Source organism: Marmota flaviventris, chromosome 18 (assembly GCF_047511675.1).
Source record: "Marmota flaviventris isolate mMarFla1 chromosome 18, mMarFla1.hap1, whole genome shotgun sequence".
Lineage (NCBI taxonomy): Eukaryota > Metazoa > Chordata > Mammalia > Rodentia > Sciuridae > Marmota > Marmota flaviventris.
This window is the reverse complement of record NC_092515.1, coordinates 51,286,941-51,302,735: the sequence shown is the minus strand read 5'-3', so window position 1 is coordinate 51,302,735 and position 15,795 is coordinate 51,286,941. Positions and strand designations below refer to the sequence as shown.

General features: G+C 41.0%; 1 protein-coding gene across 1 annotated transcript in view; it reads right to left on the bottom strand.

Annotated features, from left to right (window-relative positions):
• The window catches only part of Hydin (HYDIN axonemal central pair apparatus protein), a 318,432-nt gene that overhangs the window by 24,414 nt on the left and 278,223 nt on the right, over nt 1-15,795 (bottom strand). The window contains exons 66-74 of the mRNA XM_027933192.3: nt 15,211-15,371; nt 12,453-12,550; nt 11,424-11,622; nt 10,001-10,213; nt 9,300-9,438; nt 7,357-7,522; nt 6,447-6,594; nt 5,796-6,003; nt 4,369-4,590 (exon numbers count right to left, since the gene is read on the bottom strand). Of these exons, the coding sequence (XP_027788993.3) occupies nt 4,369-4,590; nt 5,796-6,003; nt 6,447-6,594; nt 7,357-7,522; nt 9,300-9,438; nt 10,001-10,213; nt 11,424-11,622; nt 12,453-12,550; nt 15,211-15,371 (1,554 nt within the window). The remainder of the gene's footprint in view (nt 1-4,368; nt 4,591-5,795; nt 6,004-6,446; nt 6,595-7,356; nt 7,523-9,299; nt 9,439-10,000; nt 10,214-11,423; nt 11,623-12,452; nt 12,551-15,210; nt 15,372-15,795) is intronic.

The window sequence follows — 15,795 nt, the reverse complement described above, 5'->3', positions numbered from 1 at the left end:
GGACAGGGGGACTCCCATTGGAACACTTGATGGTGTCCCATTGATTTCTGTGGTTCCATTCATTTTTCTCCACTTTTTTCTTTCTATTCTTCATACTGGGTAATCTCAATTGCTCTATCTTCAAGTTTGCTGATTCTTTCGCCACAACAAATCTTCTATTGAGCCCCTCTTGTAAATTTTTGATTTTAGCAACTATACATCTCAACTCTGGAATTTATATTCTTATAATTTTTATTCCTTTATTGAAATTCTCTATTTGGTGAGATACTGTTCTCCTATTTGAGTTATTTAGACATTTTCCTCTAGTCCTTTGAACATTTTTTTTGAGGGGGGTGGCACTGGGGATTGAACTCAGGGGCACTTGACCACTGAGCCACATCCCCAACCCTATTTTGTATTTTATTTAAAGACAGGGTCTCATGGAATGGCTTAGTGCCTCGCTTTTGCTGAGGCTGGCTTTGAACTCTCAATCCTTCAGCCTCAGCCCCGCCCCCCCCCCAGCAACTACTGGGATTAGAGGTGTGCGCCATTGTGCCTGGCTTTCTTTTGGACATATTTTATTGATTTTTTAATGCTGGGGATTGAAATCCAGGGCCTCATGCATGCTAAGCATATGTTCTACCTGGAGCAGCTGATTTCAGGAATTTATCTCCTAAGTTCAACATCTTGGGAAAAGTTTCTGTTAATTGGTTTTTCCCCCTGGATCTAAATAATGCTTTCCTTTTTTTGGTGTGTGTCTCATATTCGTTGTTGGAAACTGGACATTTAAAATAATGTAGCTACTCTGGAAATCAGATCTCACAGCCCCCATCCTGGTTTTGTTGCTGTTGTTACACTTTTTAAAAATTTGTTCTCATTAGTTTTACATGATAATAGAATGCATTTTGGGGCTGGGATTGTGACTCAGCGGTGGAGCCTCGCCTTGCCCGGACTGGACGGGGTTCCATCCTCAGCACCACATAAAAATAAAGGCATTGTGTTGTGTCCATCTACACCTAAAAAATAAATATTAAAAAGAATGCATTTTGACACATCAAACATAAATGGAGTATAACTTCTTTTTCTGGTTGTACATGATATAGATTCACACTGGTCATGTAGTCATATGCACATAGGGAAATAATGTCAAATTCATTTTACTGTCCTTCCTACTCTTTCCCTCCTCCCTTCCCTTCACTCTCCTCTGCCTAATCCAAAGCACCTTTATTAATCTCTAGCCCTACTCCCTTTTGTAAATTGGCATCTGCATATATCAGAGAAAACATTTGACCTTTGCATTTTGGGGATTGGCTTACTTCCCTTAACATGGTATTCTCCAGCTCCATCCATTTACTGGTAAATGCCATAATTTCATTCTTCTTTAAGGCTGAGTAATATCCTATTGTGTATATATACCACATTTTCTGTATCCATTCATCTGTGGAAGGTCACCTAGGTTGGTTCCATAGTTTAGCTATTGTTAATTGAGCTGTTATAAACACTGATGTGATTGTGTCACTATAGTATTCTGATTTTAACTCCTTTGGGTATAAACTGAGTAGTGGGATGATAACTGGGTCAAGTGGTGGTTCCATTCCAAGTTTACTGAGGAATCTCCATACTGCTTTTCAACAATTTTCAGTCCCACCAGCAATGTATGTGTGTACCTTTTTCCCCCACGTCCTCACCAACATTTATTGTTTGTATTTTTGATAATTGCCATTCTGATTGGAGTGAGATGAAGTGAGTAGTTTTCATTTACATTTTTCTAATTATTAGAGATGTAGAATATTTTTTTTTTCATATATTTGTTGATCAATAATTGTATTTCTTCTTCTGTGAAGTGTGTTCGGTTTCTTTGCCCATTTATTGATTGGGTTTTTTTTTTTTTTTGGTGTTAAATTTTTTGAGTTCTTTATATATCTGAGATGCATGTGGTAAAGATTTTCTTCCATTCTGCAGGCTCTTTCTTCACATTATTGATTGTTTCCTTTGCTGAGAAGAAGCTTTTTAGTTTGAATCCATACTATTTATTGATTCTTGATTTTATTTCTTGTGTTTTAGGAGTTTTGTTAAGGAAATCAGATCCTGAGCTGATATGGTGAAGATTCAGGTCTACTTTTTCTATAAGGTGCAGATTCTCTGTTCTAGTGCCTAAGTCTTTGATCTACTTTGAGTTGAATTTCATGCTGGGTGAGAGATAGGGATTTAATTTCATTTTGCTGCATATAGATTTCCAGTTTTCCCTGCACCATTTGTTGAAGAGGCTATCTTTTCTCCAATGAATGTTTTTGGCACCTTTGTCTGGTATGAGATAACTGTATCTATGAGAGTTTGTATCTGTGTCTTCTATTCTGTACCATTGGTCTATGTGTCTGTTTTGGTGCCAATACCATGCCATTTTTGTTATTATGGCTCTGCAGAATAGTTTAAGGTCTAGTATTGTGATGCCTCCTGCTTTACTCTTCTTGCTAAGGATTGCTTTGGCTATTCTAGGTCTCTTATTTTTCTAAATGAATTTCATGGTTGCTTTTTCCAGTTCTATGAAGAAGATCATTGGGATTTTAATAGGAATTGCATTAAATCTATATAACATTTTTGGTAATATGATCATTTTGACAATATTAATTCTGCGTATCCAGGAGCATGGGAGATCTTTCCATCTTCTAAGTTCTTCTTAATTTCTTTTTCAGTGTTTTGTAGTTTTCATCATAGAAATCTTTCATCTCTTTTGTTAGGTTGATTCCCAAGATTTTTTTTTGGTTTTGTGAATAGGATAGTTTTCTAGTTTCTTTTTCAGTATATTTGTTATTACTCTTTGTTTAGTAACTTTTTCAGTACAGTCTATACAGTAGTCGCTATATGTGGATGATATGTTTTAAGAGACCCTGAGGATGTCGAAACCACAGACAGTACTGAACACTATTTATACCCTGTTTCTTCATATACACACATACATACACACCTATGATAATGTTTAACTTAAAAATCAGGCACAACAAATTAACAACAACAATTCATAATGAAATAGAACAATTTTAACAATACACTATAATAATCTTATGTGAGAGGTCTCTTTCAAGGTACTTTTCTGTACTGTACTTTTCAATCTTCTTGTGGTGTCTGAGATGAGACTTAAATGAAGCACTTTGTGGCTTTTCATTGGTATGCCTGAGTTGCCAATATTACTACTTTTGTGTTTTGGGGCCATTATTGAGTAAAATAAGAACTACTTAAATACAAACACTGCATGACTCAACAGTGGATCTGATAACGGAGAAAGCAACTAAGTGACTAACGATTGGGTGGATATACCAGACAAAGTGTGGATTCATTGCCTGGGAAAGATGAAGTGAGATAACATGAGATTTCTTCACACTACTTAACACTACTTCACACTACATCATTTAAAACTTATTATTGTTTATTTCTGGAAATTTCCATTAAGTATTTCCAGGCTGTGGTTGACCATGTGTAACTAAAACCATGAAAACTGAATTGCAAATAAAGCGGGGGGGGGGGGGGGGGGGTGCTGCTGTATTTGTATTTATACATGGCCACTGAATTCTCTGCTCAGTTATCTTAGTGGTAAGACAGTGGTTGGATAGAGATTTCCTTAAATGCATTCACCAGGGGCTGTGACACTCAGGTAGGCAGCTGCCAATTCTACTTTATATTTCATTTTTTGCTTTCACAGCCTAAATGTTAGCTAGAGGTAAGAACTTAAGGCCTTCTCAACAGTATCACAACCCTGAGATACACATGTGTTGCACGTGCAATACATGGCTGTCTAGATTCTGGGGAATATATTAGAACTTTTCAAGTCCCCTATGCATATCTCCTTCCCTAGCTTTCCTTTTATATTTTTGGGGTTAACTTGTTGTTTGCTCAGGTAGCTGCAATGTTAAACAATTGCCACCGATTATTTTGGACAAATGCCTCACGAGAAAAGGCTGCTCACATTGAGCAAGCTCTGAGTCGGGTCAAAGAAAAGAAAACTCTGTGAGTGGGTTTGCTTGAGTGGAAGTTTCCACTGAAATTCTAGACAGGGAAAATAATGACAATTCTTTTATAATGGGACCTTTGAAGAATTCTGAGGCTGGTCTGCTGTCTTCAGACGAGATCGGGCGCGTTCAGGGTGGTTAGTCTGCTGTCTCCAGTGGCTGACAGGTTGGTGGTTTGCACACTTTGATTTCAGAACTGTTGTTTTTCAAGGCTCCTGCTGAGCATAGGGTGGGTGGGGGGGACTAGGAATAGGGCAAAAATACCTCAGTGCTCACTATTCTTATGGATATTCAGCCATTTTTCTTGAGTGAGTGCTCCTAGGATCGCTGCAAGTTTATGGTTTGTGAGTGCTTTCAGAATATGGATAGTATTAAATATTCTCACCTTAATTATGAGTTCCAGGCCATTCAAGACACACTTCTGATTTGGGTGGAAAGACAGGGTGGCGTGTTCACTCTGCCCCACATTCACAGTGCCGTTGGTAGGTGAAAATTCAAAGTATTTCAATAGGGTTTTGGGCCCGGCAAGCTCTCCCTGGAAGTTGAAGTTGAACTTCCCAGCGTTGGTAAAACTGAATTCACACTGTACACATTCATTTAATTCCGCCTGCAAGACAGAAACCAGAGCAATAAATGAAAATCACAGTTCCCATCTCTGAGAAAAACATCCTTTTGGAAATAAGGATGGCAGATGATATTGCTGAGCTGACTGCTATTAGTTAATATAGTTGAGTATTTCGGTAAGAGCTACTAAGTATTGGGTTCCTTGTTTTTTGGTTTTTTTTCCAGTACTGCTAGAGATGGAACCCAGGGCCTCATACATGCTAGGCAAGCACTTTACCATTGAGCTATATACTTAAATTTTTTTTTAAAAATTTTGAGACAGAGTCTTGTTAAGTTGCTTAGGCTTGCCTCAAACTTGTAGTCCTCACGGTTCATTCTCCCAAGTATCTGGGATTATAGGCATGTGCCAAATTGTTAATATCTTATCAAATGTATGTTATCAATTTAATTGTCTCTTGGTACTTAAGCATCCTTCCTTTGTATCCCTCCCCACTGCCTGAAAAAGAAAAGCATTCTGAAGAAACAAAGCATTCTCATAATAACTAAGTACATTCTGAGGATGGAGCTGTTTCTGTTCTTTTGGTCTCTTGGCATTTGAGACAGACCAGGCTCAGCTCATATTCTCTTTTTAAAATTTGTTTTTATTTTATTTGTTCTTTTTAGTTATATATGACAGTAGAATATATATTTTGACATGTTATACAAATATGGAGTACAACTTCCCATTCTTCTGGTTGTATGTGATGTGGAATTATATTGGTTGTGTATCCATATGTGAATATAGGAAATAAATGTCTGATCCATTCTACTGTCTTTCCTATTCCTGTTCCTCTCTTTTCCCTTCATTTCCCTTTGTCTAATCTAAAGCACTTCTATTCTTCCCTGCCACCCCTTATTGTGAGTTAGCATCTGCATATCAGAGACAACATTTGGCTTTTGGTTTTTGGGATTGGTTTATTTCACTTAGCATAATAGTCTCCAGTTCCATCCATTTACCAGCAAATGTCATCATTTCATTCTTATTTATGGCTGAGTAATAGTCCATTGTGTGTGTATGCATATATATATATATATATATATATATATATATATATATATATATATATATATATATCTCACATATGGGCACCTAAGCTGGTTCCATAATTTAGTTTTTGTGAATTGTCAGCTCATATTCTCTTGTACCACCACCTTCCTCAGTTAATTGTGGAGACTTAGAGAGATAGTAAGGCCCTCTCACACCTTTACCTCATAGAAGTTGATGATGTTGGTCTGGTTGGGTGTCAAGAGAGTGACAGAGCCAATCCTGTCCTTGCACTTGACCTCTGCATTCATAGTGTATCCCTCAGCTTTGACATTTAATGTCAGAGGGTGGACTTTCTTGTTCACATTGCAGATCAAATTAAAGTTCACGTCTCCTTCATGCTTTGGTGTGAAGAAAATATCAACTGATACCCTGGATGGAAAATAAGACAGTAGATTTGTCAACTGAGCCAACCAGTTAAAACTTGTTAAAAAATATAAGCCCAGTGAATTAGCAGATACACTATGAGTAAAAGGCACCAAGAAGGCACTCCAAATCATGACGGAGTTTTAAGATCTGCCAGGCAAGGCTAGACTTTTCTCTGTGGATTCACACATATGAGACAGCAAGGAAACAATTTACAAACATGAGTGAAAATAATAAGGACGAGGATTTAAAATCCTCAGTGCTCTTTCATTCATCAAGAAAATGAATGCCAGGGAGTAGGTAGGACACAGATGGAATTGCTAATATCTAAATCTTAGAGTTGGAAGAGGTTTTATAAATGGGAAACTCTAATGCATCCTCCTGGCTGTCAGGCCTTGAATCCCTGCCATGCTGGGAGGGTGCATCCTGAGGTCTTCCTTTTCCTTTACCTGGACAGTGGTGGAATCCAGCCTTCCATGGGACAAACCACCAGGCTATTGCTGAAGCCTTCAGAATATCGGGAGTTGTCCTGAAAGGCAAAGTTGAAGCCCAGGTCCTCCTTGTTGATGATCTGCACAGTCTCCCGGGCTTCTCTGCCTGGGGAAGAAATGACAGACCCCAGTGGAGGCCTCCTGTCTGCTTGCTGAAGTACCTCAGCAGACTCTGCCCTGCAGGCAGGATGGAGTCTTCTTAGAAGGACTCTCCAAGTGCTGTTCCCTCCCAGTCTCAATTCCTTGGCCTCGGACTAATTTTTTTCTTTCCTTTTGCTCTTCAGGTGACTTCTCTATCTTGGGGGATTTTCCTTCTAGAACTTCACTTCACTAATCCCCTGCTCCTGCTGGGTGGCTCAGCTGCCCTGGTTGAAGCTCTCCTGGGATTCTGGCAACAACATTGTCTTCCCTTGCTCCCTAGATCCCAGGAGTTGTGATGCCTTCTTGAATGTGCTAATGGGGCTTGACTCTCTCTGATGCGACCTTTAACTGCCCATATCTCTGTAAATAATCCCTGAATTGAATTATTTTGAATTAGACCTTAGGTATGGCAGGAGTTTCCTTTCCAGGGCACTAATACATCCCCTCTCATTTCTTTTGCCCCTTGGCTGTTGTTGAAAATTTATTTTCCTACATAAATTTCAGGACTAATTTATCTGATTTCCTTCCCTCCTCAATCTTTTTGGGGCTAAACTGTCAGAGTTAGTATAAGCGGGTCCCAAATATTGCATGGGATATACTTACACTAAGACACTTATTATCTGAAATTAAAATTTAACTGCATCCTGTATTTTATCTGGCAGCTCAAGTTGTGATTCTAAGTAGAATTTGATTGGATTAGCATTTATTTTCAATCAGGCATCCTTACCAATAAGGAGAGAACTGAAGTTGATGTGTGACTTGTCCAGAGAGATGAGAGGGTCAATGGCTTTGCCCACCAGAAGGAAAGGGACTGAGATATTATGTTCAGGGATTAAGAAGGTCCAGAATGCTTCCGTGATGTCCAGATGGGAAGGTGTGAACTGGAACACAATCTAAGAAGACAATTGGGAACACAGTGGTGAAAGGCACTTCTGTTTGCTTACTCCTTGTGTCCTTAAGAGGTTTGTTGGTGCCAGATTCATGACAGCTAACATCCTCAAGTTATTGCTGCCTTTCCAGTCTCTGTGAGGGCTTGTAGGTCTGGCTGTACCAGCAACATCAGTGTCTCTGCCCTACCCACGTGTCCTTTAAGGGAATGTATCCCACCCACAGCCTCTTCTGGTTGTTATATTTTGCCCTGTCTTTGGATGGCATGGTCGTACCTTGGTTGACTGGACCATAGAGCTGGCAACCATTTCAAAGAAAGAGAATATACCTGTCTGTCAATAGCCTGCCACACAGCCCGACTCAGATTAGCAGGGATAACCATATATTTCACTGAGAAGTTCAGAATTAGAAAACAAGTGGCAAGGCTAGCTGGCAATGGAGTTGATGGTAAAAGATGCTGTGAGAGTGAGGTGGGCCGTGGCATGCCACAGGGGAAGAAACTGGCTGGTGGGGAGAGAATGGATGAGATGGAAGAGGAGAAGAAAAAGACCTGGAAGGAAAGTTCAATCTCAAAACCTGACCCAAGTCCTTTTATTCTTTAACTCGAGTGAGTCTCTTTGCAATTTATCAGTCAGGACCAGATGGGAGAACCATGGAATGTGGCCAGAAAGGAAACAGAGAGGTTCTGTGCCCATGCCAGGGTGACACGGGGAAGTGTTCTAGAGATGGGTCACTTCAATGACACTACTGTCATCCAGAGTCCAGAATGTCTCTGTATGATGGATTCTACAACTTGCCTCTCCAGGAATTGGGCAGCATCTTTGACATATTTCTGGGCTGTAGTGGGGGCTATCCAAGTAGGACCATGTCCAAGGCAGACCCAGCTCCTGGATCCTGTCATGCTGATGGCTAGGTATTGGCAATATGCAGAGGTCAATATCAGAGTCAACAAAATACATTTCATTTAATTTGGAAAGTGTTAAAAATATTGAACTAGCGACCAACAGGTAGAACAGGGAGACTTACATAGAAACGTGGAAAATTCTGGCTTCCCCAGAAAAATTCTTGGAGACTAGGCCACCCTAGGTCTGCTTGTCTATGTGGTGGTCATCTGCCAGAGAAGAGCTGGAGCCAGTAGGCATTGGTGACTGGCATTCCCTATCATTGTCTACCTGACTGTCTTCATTCATTTGAGTGACCTTCCTGAAGGCATTTTAACTTGTAATGTTTGTTCTACAGGTTTATTTCTACCTCTAAGACTCTTTACAGAACTTCTTGGATAGGGAACCCATAGTAAGTTCATATTTATATCTGACTCCTGCCCTACATCACTGAGACATTTAGGAATAAGCTGCAGGACATGCCTCCACTTTTCTGTTTTGTCCTTTGACCTAACTTAGTAAAAACACATCATTGTCCTTTCACTATTATCAGCCGGTTGGCCAGTGATAACTTTTCTTCCTGCTATTGTATGAGTTATGGAGTCCCCCGATATTTGTGTCTGGTTCCCTTTTGCTGCTTTAATAGTCTCAATTAAACAACAACAGCAACAAACTATAAATAAATAACTAGAGCTCTTTCTTTCACTATGGTCAGACAAGAGTTCAGCTTTGTTTTGCTCAACAGGCCCAACATGCATGGTAGCCACTCAATAAACATGTGTTGATTGACCCATCTTTAGGTGGTTCTCCCTATCACTACCTACGCTGTAGGCAACTTGCCATTCACAGATGGCTGCAATGATCTAAGCTCTTTGTTGAGGGGGTCCCCATCCACACAGACCTCAGCTTTCTTTTCAGGGTGGATACAGCCCTTCTCTGTGAGGCATGTGAAGGCTGGAGGGTTCTGGAGACTTTCAGTTTCTTCAGACATCCAGCGGAAGGAGTAGGCACTATTGGTTGGGTTCAGGATTGTAAAGGTCCTGATCAAAGGGAAAAATTGACAGCAGAAAGTGAGGGAGAGAATTGAAAAGTAAGAGAACTTTCCTAGAACCTGGCCCTAGTACAGTCTCTACTGGGAATCCTAACTGTTCTGAGCACTTGATTATCATAGAAATTAAAAACTCCATCTCATCTGGGGATCCAAAGTGTGGCTAGGTTTCTGGACTTGGAGTAAAATTGCTGCCAAGGCCACCATCTGTGATGCTGTGTGGTCAAGGTGGTGGTTAGGGAATATATATATATATATGACATATATGTATAGGCATATATATGTATATATGTATACATATACATATATATGTGTGTGTGTGTGCTGATATATAAATATATCAACTTTTCTTCTCTGTCCAAGCTAAGGAGACACTGGAATCCACCTTCATATAACAGTTCTCTAAATTCAAACTTCTAAAACTCAGGTCAACCCCCAGAATATCAGGACTGTTCCTAGAGCCAAGTCTAGCTAGTTTCTCTTAATTCTTTTTCTGAGTTCTTTAGAAGGAAAGACAGATATAAATTCAACCAATGCAAACCAAAGCAACTCACTGGAGATTCTTTTCTCCTACGCCCACACTGGTGAACTCAATCACCCGGGTGTTTGCATCCAGAGGTCCTGAATCAGACCCTCGGAGCTCTGCGTTGCGCCGATGACCAGTGATGTAGTCCGAATCTTTCAGGTCAAAATGGCAGAGGGGCAAGAAGCTCCGTCCTTTCGCTACCAGGACTGGAGCTTGCTCTCCAGGCAGCAGGTTGGGAATCCTAAGAGGATAAGGTTATTTTTATTTATGTTTTATTTTGAAATTAGTCGTTGCTTTCTTAGTTGTTGGAAATGAATATTATATCAGAATGTGAGCTCTGTGAAAGCAGAGGGTAGGTAGGTTTGGGTCAATACTGCCACTTTAGTGACTTTATTAGTACATGACACATAGTAGGTATTCATTCATTAAATGTAAATGGATGAATGGGCTGAATATAAGGAGCCTGATTTTGAGTTCCTTCTGTGTACTTAGGTATCGCTATAAGTTATTACTCCAAAAGTGGTAAGAAATCTTCCTGCTGAAAAATAAGAGCCCTCTTACCCTCTGGGCCCTCTCACAGACATTTAATGGGATACAAAGAGGGACCTGGAACTTATTAAAAAGTATCTTGAGCTCCTTGAAGAAGGTAAATAAATGTGAACAGACTCTTAGCCCAGGACCAAGCTGAGGTGGCCTTGGTGTGGGCAGGGTCTCTGTGGTGTGACTGCAGGGGTTCAGGAGGCTCTAGTGGCTCACACGAGTCTCTGCCACTCTAGGCCACCGTTCATAGACTTCCTCTGTAAGGCAGGGGTTCTCCATGGAGCTTTTCTAGATATGGCACCACACCAGGGACTGTAATTGTCAGATGCATTTGATCAGGTTTTTTCTTACTGCATCTGGGCACCATGTTTTCCTCAACTACAATGTAACAGGACCACCGACGATGGCATGACCCCCTTTCACCACCTAGTATTTATTGTGTGCCAGGCACTGTTCTAAGTTCTTTGCTTCAATCAACTCATTTAATCTTCCCAACCATTCTACAAGGTGGACATTATTATTTGCATGTTATATATGAGGGAATTGAGTCTCAGAGAAGGGGCAAGAAAACTTGCCCAGTTCATGGTTGCCCAAAGACTGGAACCCACCTGGCTGCCAATCATTCTGTTGCTTAGTGGAATGCTCTATGTGTCTGGGAAGGGGGAAGTGGATAGAGGGAAGCATCTGGAGAGGGTTGATGATCAGGATCAAGACCAAATTCTCCTTGTTCTCCAAATGCTGGTCCCTCTCAATTCTTCCAGAAGGAAAAGTGGTAATGTGGAGCTGTGAAGGGGTCTGGGGTTGGAAAGAATGGTGGCAGTAGTGGGATACAAGGGGGTGGGACGAAAGCCAGAGAGCCACAGAGGTCTACCCCTGCAAAGATGGAAGTTCTGGGGAGCACATTTCCTTACTGGCAAAAAAGGTTGCTTTCGAACTCTCCGATGTCCAGTGGGGAGAATTTCACTTTGAGCTTCTGAGTCTTTCCCACGGGCACGATGCCGGAGGAGGGCTCCACAGAGAAGGCCGAGGGGGAAGCTTCGTTCCAGTGGTCCATTCCACTGTCCGGGGTGCTGCCCGTGCCCTGACTAAGCTGATCTTTTAGAGCAGAACCTGGGGGCAGAGAGGGCGGGCAAGAGTCCTCAGTTGCAGAGAGAGGCAGCTCACTCACAGGTCCTGAGGGACCCTCTGTGGGGTCTGTGGGATCCACCTCTTGTAGCAGTTTTACTTAATCTTGAGCCCTAAAGGTAAGGAATCGGCTCACATATCTCACAGGGCACACATGAAAAATATTTCTATGAATTCCATACGTTTTCAAATTTTCCTTTGAGTACAAGGGGGTGGGTCAAGAAGGTGACTGTGGATATTTTGCCCTAGAATAATGGACTGTGAACATAATTGGGTGGGGGGGGATTAGACCTAAAAACCTAAAAAATGGATCCAGTTGTCCCACTTCTAAAGTAGAGGTTTACAATCTAGGGGCCCATTTGAAATGTCTGTTAATCTCCAAAATAATAATGAATACTTTATTTGCCTACAAAGAGCTGGGGCCTTTTCTTTCTTTTCTTTTTATTTTTTTCTGGGGCCTTTTCAAGTGTTTCACACATAACAACTATAAACTCGGGCATGGGTGTGTGTTTTCCTGGGAAAACAGTTTGCAGCTTTCATCAGTTTCTCTGAGGGGTGTGTAATCTCCCAGAAGGACAAGTACTTAGAGACAAGAGTCCTAGCGAGCTATGAGATGGGGCATTGTCCTAGGGAGGGGTCAGGGAGGAGTCCAGGAAGGCAGAGGTCAGCTCTTCAGGGTCTCAGGACCATTTGCTTTTGGTTCAATTTTCCTTAGTTATTAAGAGAATGTCTGAATAGTGCTAGTCTCCCTGTGCAATGTTTTACTAACTAGTGACTCAGGTTAGGCCCTGGGTTTGGCCTGTCATTGTATTTACCTTGCACTCCTGGCATCACGAAGCTGACTGCTTTTGCAGTATCTTCTGAGGTCCAGCTGAATTCAAGCTGTACACGTCCTGAATTGACCAGGTCGAGTCTGTGAATTGATCGGGGACAGATTTCGGAAATGTGCTGCAGATGATTTTTGTTCTGCCTTCATATCATCTGTACTGCTTCTTGAAGGCAAAAGACTCTATTTCTTAAGTATTGTTAATGGCAGAATAGTATTCCATTGTGCATATTTACCACATTTTCTTTATCCATTCATCTGCTTGTGAACACCTAGGTTGATTCTATATCTAGGCTACTGTGAATAACACATGAATAAACATGGAAATGCAAGTATCTCTTTAATATACTGATTTCATTTCCTTTGGATAAATGTCTAGAAGTGGGACAACTGGATCCATTTTTTAGGTTTTTGAGGAATCTCCACAATGATCAAGGTTCTGAGGACTCCACAATCCCATCATTTGTGGCAAAATGGATGCAACTGGAGGACATATGTTAAGTGAAAGAAGTCGAACTTAGGCAAATACCGCATGTTCCCTCTTATATGTGAAAGCTAAAAAAGTGATCGCTATTTTACTGTCTTCTACTTTGAGCTAAACTTCTTTTAGCTTCCATCATATTAATGAAAAATTCCCATGAGAGAGGAAACAAAATTTACCTCACAGGACAGTATCTCTCTCAGGAACAAATACCATATACCCTCCTTTGTCCATCATCTCCCCCTAGAAATGATGTCCCGTGGGCAGACACCATTTGTCCTTGACCCCTGCCTGTGACACCTTCCCTGACTGAGATACAAACTTGAATTTTAGTGGTTTTGAACTCAAATTCTGAATCAGCTGAGGCTTTTCTTGCCTCAGTTTCCCTGATCTAAGACAAAATCAGAGAGACAAAAGCCTTTTTCTGGAATCACTATTAAATTTGATTACAGCCACAGTTGGAAGACTTTGACACAAGGAAACAATGGTGTCTGAGAAATAAAATACACGTGATTTTCCTGGTTTTAGGGGCATAGTAAGAGTAGGAGTTTGAATGGGAGTAGTAAGTCTGGGGTGGGGTGCAGAGATTCGATTTCCATCATCCAACCCAAGTAGACCATGCAGGCGTGCCTGAAATCAAGTTGACTCCAAGGGCCTGTGTTTATTGTGTAAATTTATGAACATTAGTTTTTATCCTAAAGATAATTTTTATATAGTAGAGAAATCTCAGGGCACAGAGAATTTTTCATAAAAAGAGACCTTGCTAGGCTGGGGTTGTGGCTCAGTGGCAGAATGCTTGCCTTGTACATGTGAGGCACTGGGTTCCATCCTCAGAACCACACAAAAGTAAATAAACAAAATAAAGATACTGTAAAAAAAAAAGAGAGAGCAAGCTTGCTTTAGGTTGGGTTGACAACCATTTTCACAGTGGGCTAGATAGTAAGATTTTTGCAGTGTGTACCATGTGGTCTCTGCAGCAACTACTGAACACTGCGTTTGTAATGAAGAAATAGCTGCAGTCAATACATAAATGAATGGGCATGATTGTGTGCCAGAAAAAAACATTTTTTAAAAAATAAAAATAGGCACAGGGCCATTGTTTGCTAACTCTGGTTTAGGTGAAATGGTCATCAGATGATTATACTTCCTGCTTTCTAAGTTTTTGGATCTATAATGATTTGAGAAGACATTTAAAGAACAATAAACGCAAAATGAGTTGAATGAGTTAGTTGCTAATTTCTACAAAGTAGGAATGCCAGCAGTTCACGTTTTGGTCTCTGTACATGTTGATCTCTTTGCTTAGAAGACCTTTCATTCCTTCTTCTTCACCTGGCTACCTCCTGTTTGTCCTCCAAATTTAAGCTGGGCACCACTTCACCTGGGGACCTTCCCTGGCATTCTCTCTCTCTCTCTCTCTCATGTCTTGACCTTGAGACTTGGGGTGCTTTCTTGCTACATGCACATGACACTATGCTGCAAAAGATAATTCACCTGGTTCTAGCTTCCCCTCACCCCCCTCCAGAGTGTGAGCTCTTGGAGGGCAGGGCAGATGCTGCCCTTGGATCCTTGTAGCTGAGTGTGGGTGAGAGTTCAAATAACCATTTCTCTTTCTGAAAGACAAATGTGATTCTGAATGAGCTTTCTAGCTCTGCTCCCCTATAAGCCTGGTAAAAGAGAGAGATTAACTGTACTATGCAGCAACATTGTTTTCAACAGAAGTGATGTCAAGTTGGTAAATCACATAGGGACTAAGAAAAGCCATGATGGGAAGGAAGCCATTGCTTCAGGGTTCTCTGAGTGAAGTGGCTCTTGAAACAGGGCATCTTCCCTGCGGGGATGCTAGAAGCTAATTTTAGTTTGAGAAAAGTTGGCCTCTGTTAGGCATGGGGCTTCTAAACTCGGATGAACCCCATCCCCACTAGTGTGGATATTGTCTGAGGTGTCACCTGAGGGGTCAGGAAGCATATCAATCCAGGGTGTCTGTGTAGACTTCTACAAGGACAATTCCCACTGGAGTGGATTGCTGGATGCCACCTTGCTGGTAGACTGTTTTCTGGCTATATTTTGATTTCATGTGTGAAATTCAACAGCTTTGTATGTCTGAACATTTCATTGGGCCTTGGATGGTGCTCTGGTGCATGCTACACAGATGGGAGGCCTGGTATCAAGTGTTGCAGATGCTGTGCGAAAGTATGATGAATGGGATGGTGGATGATGGAATGAAAGACTTTCTCTACGCGGTGTTATGAAGCTTTTGATGACTCACTCAAACACTCTGGTCTGGTAAACCAGCGTATCCTTAAAGTTTACATCATTCATTTGGCACTGGTATGAAGCGTAATCCACAGTGGCACTGATCTGAATCTGCAGTTCTCGGTAGTTTTCTTCTAGGACTGAGTGGGCAGGTTCAGGATCCGTCTCTATCACCTGTAATAAAGGCAGCTGTGTCCTTAGTGATACAAAGCCAGATGCCCTGCAGGAATAATGAGGGGATAGCACAGTACTGTATTCCCCCACCTGAGTTAACACCAACCCACAAACTCGGGTTCTAGAGTAAATGATAAGGCACACCTACAAAGGATTGTAAATGAAAAAGGAAGAAACTGAATAATAAGGAATTACTGAAAACATCAGAGGTGCAGGGGAATGAGTGTAAGGATCAGATGGATTCCAAATAAAGTAGAAGAAAAAGGATTATAATGATAGGAACATATCTTGATGAAATAGGAAACAAATCTAAAATGGAGAAGACCAACAAAATTATTTATTTGAAAATATTTTAAAAATCTTTGGTGAGACAGGTCAAGAACAAAAGAGAAAAATATGAATAACTAGTATCAGAAATTAAAAA